The sequence below is a fragment of the Phaseolus vulgaris genome, chromosome 11, assembly GCF_051622355.1.
Source record: "Phaseolus vulgaris cultivar YP4 chromosome 11, ASM5162235v1, whole genome shotgun sequence".
Taxonomy (NCBI): Eukaryota; Viridiplantae; Streptophyta; class Magnoliopsida; order Fabales; family Fabaceae; genus Phaseolus; species Phaseolus vulgaris.
In genome coordinates this window covers 239,801-258,815 of record NC_143508.1, presented here as the reverse complement: position 1 = coordinate 258,815, position 19,015 = coordinate 239,801, and the positions used below count along the sequence as shown (strand labels likewise).

Below are 19,015 nucleotides of genomic sequence, written 5' to 3'. Positions count from 1 at the left end.
AAATAAATAAGTTTTTATAGGAATTGATACATGCTTATATCAATTTAAAATATTAATTCCATGGAGATTTCAATTAATTAGTCAAACCTTTAAACTTTGATAATGACGATGTTTTTAAGTCTTTGTTTTTTTATCATCAGTAATTTAGAACAATAGTTATTTCTTTGCAAAAAAAAATCAAGAAATATAATTTCACATCAACATATTTCTTTTTTTTTCATATGATTGGATTTTTTTATAGAGTTATTGTAAAAAAAAAAAGTATACTTGCATTTTATTTGTTTGAAGTGTAGTTCTTCAAGAATTCTTTTCAAATACCATGTCTTGATAAAAACAAGTTATAGTTGCAATATTCAACTTTAATACTTAACAAACTAGCGACCACAAACCTCATCTAACAGAAATGAATTTGAATATTACTACTTTTAGGATTTGATACACTTGTCAATAAATTATTAGTAGATTACATAATTCCCAAGTGTGATTTTTTTTTTAATAAAACTCATTTTGTCATCCATTGTTTTTAGCAAAAATTGTAGAAACACAATCTACGAACAAAGAAATATGTTTTCTTGCAATTACTTGTTTGTACCTCGTACAAGCTGTTGCATTATTTTCTCCGTCATCATCAGTTATGCCTGATATGTTTTCTTTTCAGTCACTATCAAGCTCATTAGCGATTCATGTAATTGATACTAAGGTCAGAATTCTGTTGTTTAATAAAATGATTTCCAGAAAGGTGAATGCATATATAACTTTTTTTAGAAGGTGTCGTGCTAATTACAGGTTTTAATTAATTTGTTTGTTTTGGAGTAAATAAAGTTTGAGGCTGTTTCTTCCTGCACTCCATCATTTTTAAATAAGACTGTTCTACCCATTTTAAAAATGATTTCTGGATTGTTTCCAGAACATATTTTATTAATTTCAGATTTCCCAATCTAGAAATAAAAAAATGTGTTTCAGAAAGATATTTCAGAATGATTTTTTTGTCTTTCAAATTTTTTATTTTCTATTATGGAAACATTTGCTTAGGAAACTCCTATTTTAGAAATAAGTTTTGCTTACAGAACCCTTACTCAGAAATCACCAAAAACTGTTAAAAGGGTAATTTCAATATTTCAAAGAATGTAGGGTGAAAGAAAAATGGAAAGGTGCAGGAAGAAACTCTCCAAGTTTGAACAATTAATCCAAGTTCCACAGTCTACTTGCACTTGAAATTAATTATTGGAATTTTGTGAAAGTCTAAACTCATCTGCATTGTTCATCTAGTTGAAATAGATAATACATTATGTATATCTTATACGAATGTAGCTTACACGATAAAGGATAAGATACAAAATAACTACATATGAAGTGATCTTAGTATGACACCTACACTTTGTTTGGACATGAAAAATGCTAGAAACTCAAAATAACAAACAAAGGAAGCACACAATTTTAATTCATCAATTAGCAAACTAATGCAGAAATGAACCATAAACAATCAAAATACATTTGTTACACTACAACAAGTCCTACAAAATGAGGTCAAGCAAAAAGAATACCGTTTTCCTTAATAGTATCAAGAACGATCCCTAGTCTACCTTCAATTCTTTCATCCTTTCTTGGTTCATAGGCCACTGCGTATACATCAGCTTCCATTGATCGCTCAGCAATAAGCCTTCCAACAACTCTACATGCGTTGTGATCAATCAAGGATGGAAGGGAGTTTCGAAGATCCTTGGCGTTTGTGGTAGCCACACATATGACTTTGCTTGTTCCACGGTGTACCACTTTGGCATGAATAAACCTTTTTGAGAAGAAAACATTCAGCAAGAATGGTCTCATGTACATATCTGTCCTCTGCTTCCATGATTTCCTGTTCGGCTTCTTTGCAGCTTCACCACGAGATCTTCGGGTATAGGCAGCTCGAATGAAAGAATCCTACACATGTCAAGGGAAAAATATTTAGAGCATAAACTCTTTTTCCTCATGTCAAATGTCTAGATTTCATAATTCACAACCCCTAACAGAAGTTCATAGCCCAAACTGAATAAAGTGTAGAGTAGGATCCTCCTTCTACAATGTCTTTGATTGGTTAATAATAACAAGAACAATATTCTAAAATAACCTTGCTGCTGTATTGCTCTAATCTTAGATGACAACCGCTATCCGGAAAAGTGCAAGGTCTAGAGTAACAAACTCTCAATTACATGATTACTAAGAAGCCCAGACTGAAAATTATAGGACACGGGACACGGCTATATATAAATTAAAATGTAGTAATATATTTTGTTATATGAAAAAAAAATCAAGAAAAATATAATGTTTAACTTTTACTTTTTTGAGATTTTAATATTTTGTTTGAGATTTTGTTTAGATTTTATCACATTTTATCAAGAGATTTAGTGTGGAAAAGAAGAGATCTTTAAAACACTGAATCAAGTTTTTTTTTCTAGCTTTTCTGGTGTGTCCAAGGAGGGAAACGTGCCTCCTCTGACGTATCCAAAAAGAGGACCGTTTCCGGCCCAATATAAAGTGTCGGGCACGCTTCCACCGTGTGTCCGTGTCCGCAGTGTATGGGAAACACCGACGGCGCGTTTTTAGTCGTATCCGAGCTTCACAGCATGAGCATGATTATGAGTGGAGCCTGAAACCAATATTTGTGTAATCATGGACTCTGTTATTGAAAACTCTAGTAGTTTCATGTTGAAGGAAGTAATACTCTGACTACATCTTTTCTTTTTCTATTCTTCATCTCTTATCTTTCTACAGCAGTATGTATATAGACACGATACAAACATGAATATGGATATAAGTATCATCTCTAAAATATAAAACACGGACACAAACTCATTCAACACGGATATAAAACACGGGATACAAACTCATTCAACACGGATATGAATATACTTATCATTTCTAAAATATAAGACATGAAGATACGGATCAATTTATTGTTACCTGAGAGAGTGAAGGATTGGGAGGGTTTCTAGAGGAGCGAGATGCAGTTAAAGGTAATGAGGGAAATGAAGAAAGCGATGAGAATGAAAGGGAATTAGAAGTGGAATTGGGCGTGCGAGACGGAGGCAGCGGAGAAGAGAGTGATGCACATACTGATAATACTGTTCCGGAAGAGCAACTCATCTGTTCCTCAAATCAAATCGCCGACGAGAACGAGTGGTGAAGAGTGTTAGCGTTTTCTGATTCGGTACCAAAATGCAGACAGCAACCAGTAATAGATGACGCGACGGAGAACGAGAACGAACCGGAGGCTCTGGTCGAAGTGGCGGCCGGTGGATTCCGGCGATGGAGCGGAGAAAATCGCCGGCGAGAATGAGGCAGCAGGGTGTGCGAGTCGAGAGAGAGCGTAGATAGGTAGGGATTAGCCGATAAAAGGCTTCAGAGACTGAATATAATACTGGTGTTTTTAAATTTAAAAAATATTTATTATTTTTTTATATTTATAATACGATTTTAATATAATTTGAAAATAATAAATATATTATTTTAAAAAAAATTAAATTTATTATATAAAACTTTATTATAATTAAAAAATAAGAAATAAATTATTTTGTACCGTTTAAAAAAAATACTAAAACATATTTTTTTTAATAAATTTTTATTATCAATTTAAAATTATATAATATATAAATTTATATTTTTATCGTCCGTTTTAAAGATTATAGGTATCTTCAATGTCGTATCTATGTCAATGTCGTATCCGTGTCAATGTCGTATTTATGTCAATGTTGTATCCATGTCAATGTCGTATTTGTATCTATGTTATATAGACTATCACTTTTTTTATTATGATTATAATTTTATTTTTATGTTAATATTTTATTTTTAATAATTTATATCAAAATATAAATTATTATTAAGAATTTTGAAAGAAATAATAAATGCCCTCTTTGATTGGTAGCAAAATAATGGAAGTAAATATACTTCTTTCTTTATTAACGGATATGATCTTTGATTTAATAAGTAAACTCTAACTACTTGTTATTTTTTTCAAGGATTAAACTTGGAGTTTTATCGAATAGTATTTAAAATAAATAATTTTATTATTATACTAATGTTGTACTGTTTAAAACTTATTTTGAAATATCAGAACGAAACGTGTGAAGAAACACAACAAAATTATATAGTTAATTATAATATTTTAAAAGTATATATTAAAACAATCTGTATATACAATCCATTATGGAATATGACTTTTTATTTATTTTTAACTGAATAAAATCTATTACATGTATAGATACAAACTTTCGCCATAAATAGTTTTTGAAATCTAATTATTTTCATTGATTCGTTATTATATTATATTGACTAATAATTCAATAATGTATTATTCTGTTACTTATTTATTTGTTTGTGATTTTGTTTTCAATAACCTCGTATCTTTTCCTGTTAAAGATAATCAAGAATAAAGTTTCAATGTACGGATAATAAATATGAATTTTTTTTATGTGTTTGTTGCATGGAATATATCTCCCATTAATAACGGAGTTTGTTTGTGATAAAATAAAAGTTGTTTAAAACATTAATGTGTAGTTGTTAGCATATTTAATATTTAATTTAATTTAATTATAGTGAAGAGATGGTTTAGAGTGAGAATTGTTAGGAAGAAGGGTTAAAAGAGAAGAAGATTAGGAGAAACAGACGAAGAGGGTAAGGTGTTGTGACATTGAATTCAATTCCTTTATTTGCTGATTTTACTATTTATTCTTCTTCTTCTTCTTTATGATCACAATTATAATACTAATTATTGAAACATCTAGAAGAGAGAGGGGTGGCAGAGTGGAAGCAAAGGCTTCTTTGCTTGGTGGCGGAGGAAACGACGGTGGCGGTGGCGATGGCGGAAGGGGAAGAGCTTCGGCCGGACTTGCTGAAGAACACGCCTTCTAACATTGCGAGATTGGAGGACGTGATCGAACACTCCAAAGCAAGGCAGAAGTATTTGGCGCAGACGAGTAGCCCCTCTGATGGCGGTGATGTTAGGTGGTACTTTTGTAAGATCCCTCTGGCTCCCAACGGTAACTGTCTAATCCCATCCCTAGGGTTTTAGGATTTCAATTCAGGACTCGCATTGCATTTACAGTAATAGTAACTGTTTCTCTATGCATCCGGATTCTGGAGACACGTATTCCTCTTCATGAATGCCGCGTTCATAAGCAATTGTTTTTTTTTTTTTGTAACAGAGTTGGCAGCTTCACTCCCGCGAACAGAGATTGTAGGCAAGAGTGACTATTTTCGTTTTGGCATGAGAGATTCTCTAGCCATTGAAGCATCTTTCTTGCAGGTCATTTTATGAAATGTATACTTGAATATTTCGTTTGTATTTCTCTTTAATTTCAATCATGACCCTGGTGACCTTTAGTGAGATTCTGTGTTGTGTATGGATTGGTAGAGAGAGGAAGAACTGCTTTCTGGTTGGTGGAGGGAGTATGCGGAATGCAGTGAAGGCCCAACAGAACGGCAAAGTTCCGGTATAAAGTTAGATTCTGGATCTTTTTTGGAACGTCCTCAATCATCTCAACTCTATGAAATAGAGGAGGAGAGGGTTGGTGTCCCTGTTAAGGGAGGACTGTATGAGGTAGACTTGGTTGCCAGACATTGTTTCCCTGTTTATTGGAATGGAGAAAACAGACGTGTCCTAAGAGGCCATTGGTTTGCGCGTAAAGGGGGCCTGGATTGGCAACCACTTCGTGAAGATGTTGCTGAACAACTAGAGATTGCTTATCGTAGTCAGGTCTGTATGATTATTTAAATTATTCATTTCAATTCTTGGTCAACTTTTACAATTTTACAAATGATTTAGCTGTAAATGCTGTTCTTGCACACGATTAAGAAAATATATGTTCAGCACAACTATTGCAATTCAGTTGCTAGGTAAATACTGGATTTTCCTAACGCTCTATTTTTTGCCTCTTAATTTTTATTTATTTGTATATCGTTAGAAGAAAAATTATCAGATCAGAATCAGAATCAGAAGGTATGTTGTAAACCTAAAAGAGGTGAAAGCAAAATAGGAAAAACAAGAAAGGACAGTCAAATAAAGCATTTGATTTTAGTAGAGCTAATCTGGTTGCATATACCAAAGGCACTTCTCTAAAGTCAGGCAACTACTTTTCTTTGAAAATTTTAGCATACTTCTCCAATGATAAACATCAAATAGCAGTAATAAGTATTGCACTGTCAAGGGGCATTGCCGTCCTTAGATCTTTCCAAAACATTTTTTGTAAAACTGATACGAAGTAACAATGCATCTAAGTAGGTGATGTTATATTTAGCTAATTTTTCTCTTTTAAAATACTTTTTTTTTGCTAGGTTTTGATTATAATAGTTTATTTTCAATTTGTGTTCTTCATTGCTTGAAAAAGTGAAAGATTTTTTTTAATTTCTATAGGTTTGGCACCGAAGAACATTTCAACCATCAGGACTTTTTGCTGCCCGAGTTGATTTGCAAGGCTCCACTCAGGTATGCAGATTCTTTCAAAAAGAATGATACAATTTATTTGGGTTAAATATATCTTTAATCCTTGTAAATAGGGAAATGTTTTCCTTTAGTCCCTAGAAAAACAATTTCCTTTTGATATCCCATTTACAGAACCGTCTGTGGTCACTATTTCCTTAAACTGGGGACTACAAAAAGACATTTTGTTTTGTGAAGAACAAAAACCACACCTATTACATTTCAAAAAACAAGAGATAAAAGGAGCAATTTTTTCTCGAGGGACTAAAGGTTAACATTTTAAATATTTATAGGGCCTGCAACATATTTAACCCATTTATTTACTCTTGTGGATTGAATTTTATTACTAATATCTTGTGCATTATTGTATACCGGTGTCGAACATGCAGGGCCTGCATGCCCTTTTCACAGGAGAAGACAACACCTGGGAGGCCTGGCTAAATATTGATGCTTCTGGCTTTTCTAGTTTTGTTAGTTTTACTGGAAAAGGAATCAAGCTTAGGCGTGGTTACTCTCCATCAAATTCTCCAAAACCAACCCAGGTTTTCTATTTTTATTCCCCTCCTTTATTGCTATAACAATGTATAGATACAGACACTATGCCACTAGAGTGTTCCTCATTCTTTCCTTAGGAGAACAAGAGTGATATCCCAATTTTACTTTGTAATTTGATCTTATACTATTTCTGTGATTCTAAAGGTGTGTTTGTGCTGACATACACATTGTCATGTCTACCATGCCCAAATCAAATATTATTCAACACATTTTATATTAGAAAATCAGCAAGTTTATCACATTCAATGTAAGTGATGATTGAAATGGGCAAATTTTACTATGTTTCTTATAATTGCACATATATAATTAACTTGTTTTGGTAACCCGTATCTCATTTTGCATGTGTTTGATTTCATTTGTGGTAGTCATTAGCTGCTGTTGAACAAACTGTATGTGGATTATTTTTGGAAGGACATAAAAACAGATATTTCTACTGTGATTAACTTGGAACTTTTAGCAGGATGAACTAAGACAGCAAAAGGAGGAGGCTATGGATGATTATTGCTCCCAGGTGTGTAACAGAAATCAAGATTATTATCATTATTATACATATGTCTCTCACCAGTCTCGGTATAGTCCTTACATTTCTGCTGACACTGGGGGGACTCTGTTTTATCATTTTCAGAAAACTGAATTTATCAGATGGTATAGCTCCCCAGTCCTGCCTTGATTTATTTGATGTCAATTATGTGAAAGTAATTGTTTATAGGTCCCTGTTCGGCACTTGGTCTTTATGGTTCATGGTATTGGTCAAAGGTTGGAAAAATCCAATTTGGTTGATGATGTGGGCAATTTCCGGCACATTACAGCAAGTCTTGCAGAGCAGCACCTTACTGGTCATCAGCGTGGCACCCAAAGGGTCCTCTTTATCCCATGCCAGGTATTCAATAAGTTATTATCTGTGCGTTCTGAACCTTTTGTGCTCCATTATGTTTCTCCTGTGTTTTGAGGCTGTTTGTAAGGTTTCCCTTCTCTATAAAACTTAACCCTATGTCGCCTAGATTTTCTTTTTTATACTCTGAACCTTATTTTTGCGGTTAGGGTTAAAATTGAAGATGAGTTTGTGCTAATCTGTAGTTATTATATTGAGATATGTACTGTGGACCTGAAGACCTGATTCCTGAGTTGTCACTTGTACTGCACAGTAAGAAACTTGCATTAAATATATAAATCTCCTTGAAATCTCTCTCGTAGTTTTTGATTGTCAATTTCACATGCTTCCCTTTCTTACCCAAATTTTGAGCATGTGTGGTATTTTACATTTTAGTTTCCTTGAGTCATGTATTCTGATTAGATTAAAAATAATTATGGTAAATTAGATAGCATATTAAGGAATGATGAAATTATGTTTGGTAGAATTGAAATGTAGTATGGACTAGTCACTTTTACAAAATGTGCTTTTCTTTTGTTTGTTTTGACCTTTGAGCCACTTAATTTCTATGTCGTTTAGCTAGTTGCACAAGGTATGATGACGTAGGAAAGAGCAATCCTATTGAATCAACCAAAATTAATCACCAAAGAAATGCCAAGACATAAACCAATCACATACATGTTTAGGGCCACAGAGAAATCCTTGAGATCACTTCTTTCCAAGTTAATGCTTGAATGAATACATAAAGAGAACACTGCAATTTTCACACAGAAACCTGATACCCTTATTTATTACGTTTGCTAATTTTAGTCATGATCTTTTATTTAATTCTAACTAATTGACTATTTCATGTTATCTAGTGGAGAAAAGGTTTGAAGCTGAGTGGTGAATCTGCTGTTGAAAAAATAACATTGGATGGAGTGCGGGGATTGCGTGTCACATTGAGTGCAACTGTTCATGATGTGTTATACTACATGAGCCCAATTTACTGTCAAGACATAATTGACTCTGTATGTCTTCTTATCTTTTTTGAGTGTATGAGTACTGCTCTGAATCTATATTTAATTATACACAAAATGATAGCACAAGGGAGAGTATTGCTTAACTCTTGTAAGAAGTACTTAGTTATATTATTATCCAATATGGGATATTAACCCTCTTTTTGTACCTTTAAACTAAGCAAAGCATTAATGATCTTGACAGCAATGACGTTGGGAGTGCTTAAGCTTATTTTGGTTTCATTTGATTGTAATAGTTCTATACCTTGGTTAATCACTATTGTTTTGAGTGGTTTGGCTAATTAAATTCTTATTTTTGTATTTTTCAATCCTTCTGGCTTTTAAGATTTGAACTGTTATTTATATTGATACTTTTCTTGGCTATGATAAGGCTGATAAAAGGATTACTTAACTTTGTTTCTTAAACTGTGTATTTGTCTCTCAATGCTTGTATAGTCCAATGTAAATGATGAAGCTGGCTTTCATTGAATCTATAAAATAAAGGTAAAATAAACTGTAGCTTCCCTGGCATGTGATGCCTGATGCCTGAGAACTCTAGGACTGGAACTTCAATGAATCATCTTGACCTTTACTCTCTTTTCCTCTCATTTTCTAGCATTTTCAGTTGTATTGTTGATGGAACATATAGGCTTGGAAATTCATTCAAACAACAGTTAGTTGTTTCTTCATTCTTCCAATCTTGCTTTAGTTTCCTCTAGAACCCATAAATCCCAAATTCCACTTTTTAAGAGCTTAAGGAAGTTTTATATCTAGAAGCTCCCTTGCATGTGCAAGCTTGATTCCAAACATATTTTGCAATTTCAAAGCTATGCTGCAAAGATAAAGGAAACCTTTGCATTTTAGGATTGTGTGTAAGTGCACTGCAGACATCATTTTTAAAAAGTCGATGAACAATCACTTTTTTTATTTCTTTTTTCTCAGCAGTTGAATACAGGTTGCATTAAAAACTTGGATTTTATACCATTGAAACAGAGAATTTTAAAAAACACATATTTTGACCTGTGAATTTACACTTGTCTAGGTATCCAACCAACTGAATCGATTATATTTGAAGTTTCTCAAAAGGAATCCTGGATACGATGGAAAGGTACGCCAGTGAGTAGATTTCCTTCGTTTTCCCCTCTACATTTTCAATTTTTATAGTGGTTCATTTCATGTGGACTTGTGTAGGTTTCATTATATGGTCATTCTCTGGGAAGTGTCCTCTCATATGATATCCTTTGCCATCAAGATGTTCTATCGTCCCCATTTCCAATGGAATGGATGTACAAGGAACATGATCAAAATAAAAAATCACTCCCTGAAGAGGAATATAATTATGTGCAGAACTCACCAATCAATCAGGATGACACATTTAGTATGGTGAGTCCCTCTGAAGAAAATAAGAGTGCACAACATACTAGTCCAAAAATGGAGGCAGAATATTGTGAGGAGTCCTCAGTTATAGGCCCTGAGTTATCAAGTGTACATGAATTTTCGGCAGAACCTAGCTCTCTGGAACCAAGTAACAAGGGAGACGTTTCTGAGTTTCTTTCTGATTCCAGCGACGCGGATTATGAGAAAATGGGTGCATTGGATAAGCCTGAAAGCATGAATGTTGGGTTGCCAGTAGATAAGGAAGAATGTAAAGTTACAAGAAATAAAGATGAAGTAATAAACAAGCTCAGAGAGGAGGTTAGTTTCCAGTTCTACTTTTTCCATTTTTAGAAAGATTTGTTTCTGATGGTCCTTTATTGCATGCTTTCCCCTTTGAAGAGAGGATGTAAATATGAAAACAGCCTTACTGTTAACACAGGTCACTCCTTTTAAGATGAAGCAAGAATGTTCACGTGCAGTGCAACACGTTTCAATGAAATTATCTTTAAGTTGTTAGGTTCATGTCCAGTAATGATTTATTTGTAACTTGCAATGACATTTAAGGCTATGATATTTGTGCTAAAATTTAAATTTAATGATGAAGAATGACAGAGACAAGGATTAAAATTTCAGTGACATACATGATAACTTTCCTACTCTTTTATGTTGTGTATAATGCATCTTGTTGATATATTTAATGTAATTGTACTATGTTTTTTTATACCATGTCAAGTCAACCACCATTTTTCCTATTTATAGATTAGGAGCAGGCTAATATTTTATAATCCTCTAATTGTAGGGAACCATATATTGATTAAAAGTAAAAGTCTGTATATGATGAAGATTTATGCTACATTTTCTCCCATTTTGTTGGTCTGTTGGTGCTGTAAATCCTTCTTCTCACCAATAGTGTGGGAATCTGTCCCAATTTGATTTGTTCTCTAATAAAGCCTTGGGTTTTAGTCAATGTGAATGGTAGCTTGTTTGTTACACTTAAGTTTATAGCGAAACTGTTTAGCAAACCAAGATCATGATGCTAATTACTAGACTGTCTATATCTTGCTCATAATTTGTGACCATCCAAGTGTATTTGTTCAGATTGATTCATTGAAAGCTGAACTGGAATCACGTCATAGCAATAATCATACCGAGGAAGAGTTACATTCTGGTAATTACTGGTTTTCTTGTCTTGAGATGTTTTCTACGTACATCTTGATTTTTAATTTATAACACAGCAAATAAGGATGCTTATGCATTTTGCACTATGGCAGTACAGAAGTTACCTAAACAGTCATCTCCCATACAAGATGCATCCAAGAGTTATACTCCATATATAAAGTACACCAAGCTTCAGTTCAAGGTATGGAAACAGATACGAACTTTGATTCTGTCATCTATGTATAACTCTTAATGTTTTCATTGAGATTTGCATTTAACAGGTTCAACACTGACAAAAGATGGACCACTGTTAATTACTACAGTAAATATTTAGTAGTTGAGGTTAAGATGGACCACTGTTAATTACTTCTCACATTGTTTTTGTAAAGTAGTAGAAATAATTTTTTTGAGGCCTTTTCTTTTTTATTCCTAAAATACATATATAATCATTAATTATAATGTTTTTAGATATATTTTTTTTTTTCTTAAAAAGATATTTTCCTTAAAAAACAGGAACAAAAAAGTTCCCTATTTATTCTTTTGTTCATTTGTTTAACTGCATTTATGTCAGGTCGATACATTCTTTGCTGTTGGATCTCCTCTTGGTGTATTTCTTGCACTTCGTAATATCCGCATAGGCATTGGTAAGCAAGTCTTTTATATGGTATTTTACATTGAAGAAGCTCCTTTAGAATATTGGTCGTTGTATCTGTATGATGAAATCTGTACTTAAAATCAGTACAATTTAAGACTGACTTGAGGCTGGAAGCGAATCATGGAAAGAGAGGACACTAGTTGGAAGAGAAAAATGGTTGTTGAAATAAGGTGGAGTTTTTAGTTATTTAGAGAGTTTGCCAACAGAGTAGTGAAAGATTATAGAGGATGGTGCCACTTGGATACTTTGTTATGGTTTGAGGCATATAGGGTGGAAAAGAAAGTAATAGTCTACTCTATACTGCAAAGTTAATGTTGTCTTGATATGATATGAAGATCATGAAAGAGAGATGAGGGGGAAGATAACCAAAGAGATTTTATTATTCGGCTCTGGCAAGGTAAACAGGTTATTACCATCTCAAATAATGACTCCCTCACTCTCCTATTAGAAAATTATATTTATTTATAAGTCCCTCTCCTCTCAACTCCGAAATTTTCAAATAGACCTCTCTAACTACTCTAACCACCTCCTTTTCTAACCGGGTTTCCCAATTACCAGTCACCCTTACATTTCGTTGGTTCATTTGCCTCCTTGAATAATAGACCTTTAATATTGGAATCACTTGGTGAGGTTCATAACATATGATGTTTTCCAATGTTATACACAACATAAATCATTGGCCTTTATTTATGGTAATCCTAGATCATAATTCTAACTGAATAATGAATCATAGGGATAAGGATATATGGAAACTAATCTTGAGAGGTTCCCAATATATACTCAAAACTATTGTAAAATACAGTTACTATACTATTGAATTTTTGTCATGTATTCTAACACTGATCAGCTTTCGCTGTGTACTCCTTTTTACTAACAATCTCCATTCAATTTTGTTTGGCTTTATTAGATTAATTAATGTTAAACTTTATATCCTTTTATTAGCAAAAAAGTTATGACAACAAGTGTCAGTCACTTAATAACATCCAGTTTTTAATCATATATAGATTGATAACTATGTATTCTTTCTTGTTTGTTTCAGGTAAAGGACAAGAATATTGGGAGCAGGAGAATATAAGAGAAGAGATGCCAGCTTGTCGGCAGTTGTTCAACATTTTTCACCCCTATGATCCAGTAGCATACAGGTTTGCTAAAATTTCAGTCCCAATGAAGTATGCATAGTGATTATGAGTACCGTAGGGAACCTTATAATTTAATTTCTTACCATCAGTTTATTTGTATAATATTATTCTGATGTATAGATTATGATAAGTAGATATTCATACAACTCTACTTTTTCTTCTGTATCTATCTCTATGACATCATTAATTACATGTAATGCTTTTCTCTCCTTTCTCTTTTTCACTTTGTTGTGCACATAACATTTCTCTTATGATAAGAGAATTATCAAGGTTGAGAAATAAACATATATCATTTAATGATACACCAAAGCTGTTGGAAATTGGAAATTGGAAGCTTCCTTCTTGCTACTAAAATGGTGAAGAATAAATGGGCTATGGGCTATATTTAGATTATATTTAATTTTCTTTTTGGCTTAAATATACCTATATTATGTTTTAGTCCTTATAAATTTTTCTTATGGTTTGGGTCCCAAAAAAAAATTAATTTACAATTTTAATTCTTAACTGTATTTTGTTAGTTCTTACGAAATTGTAAACTATTGATATTGACCCTTCTTGTATTACAACACATTCAGTTTAGTCCTTACTATTTAAGAAACATCAGGCATGTTCTGGAATAGATGGTTGCCACATCAAAATTGTTTGTTACAGGGACTAAAACCATAAAATAAAATTTAATGGATACCACAACCATTAAATTAGTAATTTAGTATATAAAAGACACTAGAAACATTTTTAAATCTTTTTTTTATTTGTTTCCTTATTTTAGTGGCTTTGAATCTGTTATTGAAACTAGGGATTTCCGAAGCTGCTCCAGTACCTGACCTAAGTAGTAATTATTAGAATAAATAGAAGTTTTAGGTGATGGTATTGTTTGCATAATATATTACATCCCAATAATATACCGTGTTACTGTTTGCTGCCTTTTTTTCCTTTCCATAACATTAGCATGCGGAATGATAAATACTGCTTCAAACATGAATTTGCACATAATTTCTATTTAAATATTGTGCTATTTTTAACCACAGGATAGAGCCACTCGTCTGTAAAGAACACATCGGCCAACGACCAGTTTTGATTCCATATCACAGAGGAGGGAAAAGGTTGCACATTGGATTTCAGGTGGGGCAACAAAGATGATAGAGTTATATGACTTCTTTTGGACCATAATATCCATCTTAAATAATGCTCTTAAATCTTGATGTAGGAATTTACTGAAGACTTAGCAGTTCGAAGTCACGCAATAAAGAATTATATGAAATCTGCAAGGGTGAGCTCCTCTTTTTTGTACAAAAGAATAACTAAGTGTAAGAGATGACAAAAGGTTTAAAGGTTAAGTGAAAAAAATATATGTTTCAACTATAATTACACCTTGATTTCTTTTTTTCTCTCGTGCTACAGTTAATCCAATTTTCTCTTTAATAAAATGTCTTTTAGAATATTGTATCATTACACTTTGGCTTTTGATGTTTGATTTGACATGCTCAAGAAATATACAGATGGTAATTTTTTCAGTTGTCATTAATAAAGAATGAAAGGATTTTAACACGAGAAGTACATAAAAAGTAGCAATAGTTATCCCCCTTTAGCAGCAGCGAAGAAATGAAGGGTGAGACAGACAGAAACGTCAAGCCTAAGTGCTGGATGATCATTTGTTGTTTATTTTTATTGCTTTATAAGTTGCTTGCTTTTGAGTGGTTTTCAGGACTCTGGTGTTTTCATTATCTGGTTAGCAATTCTTGTTGGAAATAGAAATGTACCAAATAAGCTAAGCTTTGTTAAAGTTTTGTTACAAGCAATTCTAATTATTATGGATTGAAAACACAGTGTAATATTTTTCTGACATTCAAAATTGAAACAAAAGATACACAGAATTTAAAATAAGTCTATCAGATTGAACAGAAAAAGCACCCTCTCTTGCGTTTTATTTTCTAGTCTTGTGCATGGTAATGATTATAATTTCTGTTCTCTAAGCAGGATAAGGTAATCACAGTGTGTCAGTCGGGGAAAATGGAGAACATAGAAGGTAATATTATCATCTATGTTCATTTTTGTTTGATAATTTTTATGAATTTCAAATTCATGAGATTGAGAATTCTATCCTTTTTTAGGATCACTGGTTTAGTAGCTGTTAAAAGGGAGATTGTAATCTTTGTGGCTTTCCACATGTGGTTGACTTAGAAGGATTTTTCTTTTGACAAGCATTTGAATGGTTTTATTATTTAGCTTTAAATGCTTTTTTTCAATGTCTAACCTCACTGTAATTGACTTCAGATAAGGAATGTTCCCTTCCAAAAAAATGAAATAAACATGAACAAGTTAATTTCTCTAGGTTAATAGGTTGTATTTCTTGTCGGCAGTAAGTTTCATTGACTAACTTTTTGGCAAATATTATAGAACACAAACAAAACCAAAGATGTTAAAGTTTTTAGGATTGTATTATAATCTGTTACTAAGCCTGGAAAATAGTACGGAGCTCATAATTTTTTAAAACTTAGGGGGCCTGCTTGCCAAATTCCATGCTAAATCTTAAACTATTATCTTAGATGAGCTCATACTGACATTTCATCGAAGACTTGTGAGATTAGATCTTACTGGTTTGCTTTATCTTCTATCTAATTTTTGTTCCTAATGTAGAAATATATTTTCATGCATGCATGGTTTTTATTATGAAGTTTCTATTTGCAAAATCCATAGCAGTTCCAAAAAGGTTACGGGTTTGAGGTTATGTGTCTGATGCTAATTTTGCAAAGGTTTCTGTTTATCAAAGGAATTTACTCCTCTAATGTGTGCAGTGTGCTTTATGGGATTAAGTGCAGGGTTATAATTGTTGATTGATAAACCAATGGTTGAAATTATAACTATTACATAATTTGTTATGTGTGTGCACGTACTTAATCACAATTTCAACTGCTAATTTTTCCATCGTGGTTCTAACTGTGGTTTTACTCTCTGAAGTGCAGCCCGCCAATTTAGAGGAGGGCCACTTACTAAAATATTTATTTTTCTTAATGCTGCAACATCAACGTGACAATGGTTTTCTTGTATTTTTATTCAATTTCTTTCTTGCCTATTTGTATTGAAGGGGAGAGTTCGGAAGAGGAAGAAACATCATATGGATCTTTCATGATGGAGAGGTTGACTGGAAGCAAGAGTGGTCGAATTGATCACATGCTTCAGGTATGAAGTTATTCTAGTTAACTACTGCACTCTGGTATCTCTAGTATTGTGCAAAATGAGAACATACAACGCAACTGAGATATAAACTCTTTGGTGTAAATGAAGCATCCATCATGTCCTTGGAGATATGTACTATCGACCCTTCCTTTTCCATGATAAGTCAAAATGGCCTACAGATAACTCAATGTAATGACCAAATCTTGTATTGAGTGAGGAGCCTCCAGTCAATTTGTTAGATAAATGCAAGTTTGGCTCTGTAGATGCAAACCCTAGAAGTCAGATACCTGACGTCAGGGTACCAGTGGCCTGGTGAAACAAAAGTGTTGAAGTACTTGTATATCTCACATATCTTATTCTGGTTGTAAAGTGCTTCTTTTCAAGGAGATCTTGGTATTTGCATGAAAAATATCAATCTCAAGTACCGAGACATTAAAAATTGAAATTTTGGAAATAAAATAATTTAACAGGAACATGTTTGAACGGGAAAGGGATTACCTTAAGGGTCATACCTAGGTTCTTTCCAAATAATGACTGCCTTTGGTTTCTTTCATTTAGTTTTCTGTCCAATATGGTGTTTATTTGTTATTAATTTCACTTTTTCTTCATAAATCGTATGCAGGACAAGACCTTTGAGCATCCATATCTGCAAGCAATTGGAGCACATACGTAAGTGTGTTTACAACTGACATTCTTGTAGAGTTGTAGTTATACTATCAAAATCATAGTTATTAGAACTGAAGTGAATGAGGCAATTGGGTTATAGTTTAGGTCACCGATTGAGCTGGTATTTTTTTTAAAATTTAATACTTGACTTGTGGGCCTTTTATTTTTGCACTCAAATGAAATTTTTGGACACCTCATTCATTTCAGAATGGTTTTTCCGCAATGTATATTTTACATTTCGGGTCCATCCCAAAATGAACAGGAATGCCCAAAAAATTTATGTGATGCACAACGAAACATTATATCTTGTGCTACCTTGTGGTCACGGATTCTAGTCATGGAAACCATCTCTTAGCTTATTAAAGTACGGTTGCATACGTTTGTTCTTTCTAGAGCTCTGACCGTGGTGGTCCATCTTTCTACTATATTTAATTTTTAAAATTTAAGAAATGTGTTTAGAAACAGTGCCCCTCCCTCCCTCCTCAAGAAATTATTCATATAAAACTAATAAAATGCAATTGAATAGAAATCACGACTTATGACTCTTCTGATTAGCATATGTTTTCTTTATCCAACTACCTGGTTGATGGTGCAATTGTTGGGTCAGAATCACATGTGAAACTGTCAATGAAATCAGATGCAATGTGGTGACTGAAATGATCCAGGCCCTCTGTTTCTCATCATATTGTGTCCTATATTTGTTTAGTCTGGTTCCTGTTTCGATCTGTTTTTGCTCAATATACTTGCACGTTTGGTATTCTCTGCATTCTCTACTGGTTTCAATGAATTTTCCTCCCTTGTTATGCAATTAGGCAGTATTTTTAGAGAATTATGATTGTGTAGTGTCCTTAAAGAAGCATATCCATTAATTAACATGCCAGAACTTGCTTTGGAACTTCGTTTTTTTAACTACGTGACGATTTATTTTGACAGATTTGCCATTTATGTCTGCTTATTTTTATTACTGCCGTGTTTAATCTTTCTATCTGGTTGACAGAAACTATTGGCGGGACTATGATACCGCACTTTTCATATTGAAACACCTGTATCAAGATACACCAGAAGATCAAGATATAATAGAAGATCCCGATTTGTCAGTCATATCTAACATGGACAAATCAAAACACGAGAGTACCTCTGTTGGCTGGTATGAACCAAGAGATACCATAGAGGAAGATCTTCCGTTGACATTCTCGGACAACGTTATGGTCAAAAGCTTCTCGAGCAAAGCTAAGAAGGTTCTGCAGAAGCACACTGCGCCTAATTACTAAATGCATGGCTGCTGGTGTAATCCCTCAAGGTTACCTGCTATGCCATTCAATTGTACATGTTCGTATGATATTATTAACATCCATCTCAACCTGCGGTTACCATCTCTACGCAATGTAATCGAGATTGTAATGTATAGTAGATGATCTCCATCTTAGGATTGCTTCATACAGCTCGCTTGTGTAGTGTTGAATTAGACTCTTAACAATATACACGGCATAATTAAATATGTGATGAAATAAGGAAATTTCCCTTCTGCACGACTATTAGTAACTTAGTATAAGAACTGCATAGTCCCTAGTGATAGTTAAAGAAACTGAATAAACATTGTTTCAATTTTGTCAATTAGGTAGTCATCAAGAGATCCATTTTTGTAGCGTTGATTAAAAATGAAAAAGATTGTAAGGGAGAGAGATCCATTTATGCATAATACACAATCAAGAGAAACGAAATTGGAAATTTTAAACCTCCAGCCTTGACCCTTATTTTTTAGACATTTTTCATGTGTTGTTTTTTATTCAACTCACGTTATTTCTAGAAAAGAGACTTAGATTTGAGGAAAAATATAGAGAAATACGCGGGAAACTGAAAACATGCGAAAGATATCCAAAAATACAGAAATTGTATTGAAATGCTTATAACACTCATCTCAAATATTTAAAAACCTCAAGGAGAAAGGGGCAAGGTGCACCA

General features: G+C 33.2%; 2 protein-coding genes across 10 annotated transcripts; one reads left to right on the top strand and one right to left on the bottom strand.

Moving 5' to 3' along the window:
- Positions 1-1,412: 1,412 nt before the first annotated feature.
- On the bottom strand, positions 1,413-3,399 carry LOC137832919 (Ribosomal L18p/L5e family protein). The gene is made up of 2 exons (XM_068641318.2): positions 2,944-3,399; positions 1,413-1,923 (listed from the first exon to the last, which is right to left on the bottom strand). The coding sequence occupies exons 1-2, from the start codon at positions 3,124-3,126 to the stop codon at positions 1,528-1,530; spliced, it is 579 nt and encodes a 192-aa protein (XP_068497419.2). The 5' UTR covers positions 3,127-3,399; the 3' UTR covers positions 1,413-1,527.
- An 889-nt stretch (positions 3,400-4,288) lies between these two features.
- Positions 4,289-18,582, top strand: SGR2 (shoot gravitropism 2 (SGR2)). 9 transcript variants are annotated; one of them, XM_068641288.2, is made up of 21 exons: positions 4,289-4,658; positions 4,764-5,018; positions 5,184-5,284; positions 5,393-5,734; positions 6,392-6,463; positions 6,847-6,999; positions 7,473-7,523; positions 7,722-7,892; positions 8,744-8,893; positions 9,924-9,989; positions 10,073-10,576; positions 11,357-11,426; positions 11,530-11,618; positions 11,988-12,060; positions 13,111-13,213; positions 14,239-14,332; positions 14,418-14,480; positions 15,188-15,236; positions 16,296-16,390; positions 17,010-17,056; positions 18,051-18,582. In XM_068641288.2, the coding sequence occupies exons 2-21, from the start codon at positions 4,838-4,840 to the stop codon at positions 18,322-18,324; spliced, it is 2,748 nt and encodes a 915-aa protein (XP_068497389.2). In that variant the 5' UTR covers positions 4,289-4,658; positions 4,764-4,837; the 3' UTR covers positions 18,325-18,582. The 9 variants fall into 9 exon arrangements, 7 of the variants coding, with proteins under 7 accessions (XP_068497389.2, XP_068497368.2, XP_068497334.2 ...); XM_068641267.2 differs by having other exon boundaries at positions 4,533-4,653; XR_016517157.1 differs by having other exon boundaries at positions 4,551-4,653; positions 11,535-11,618.
- Positions 18,583-19,015: the final 433 nt, after the last annotated feature.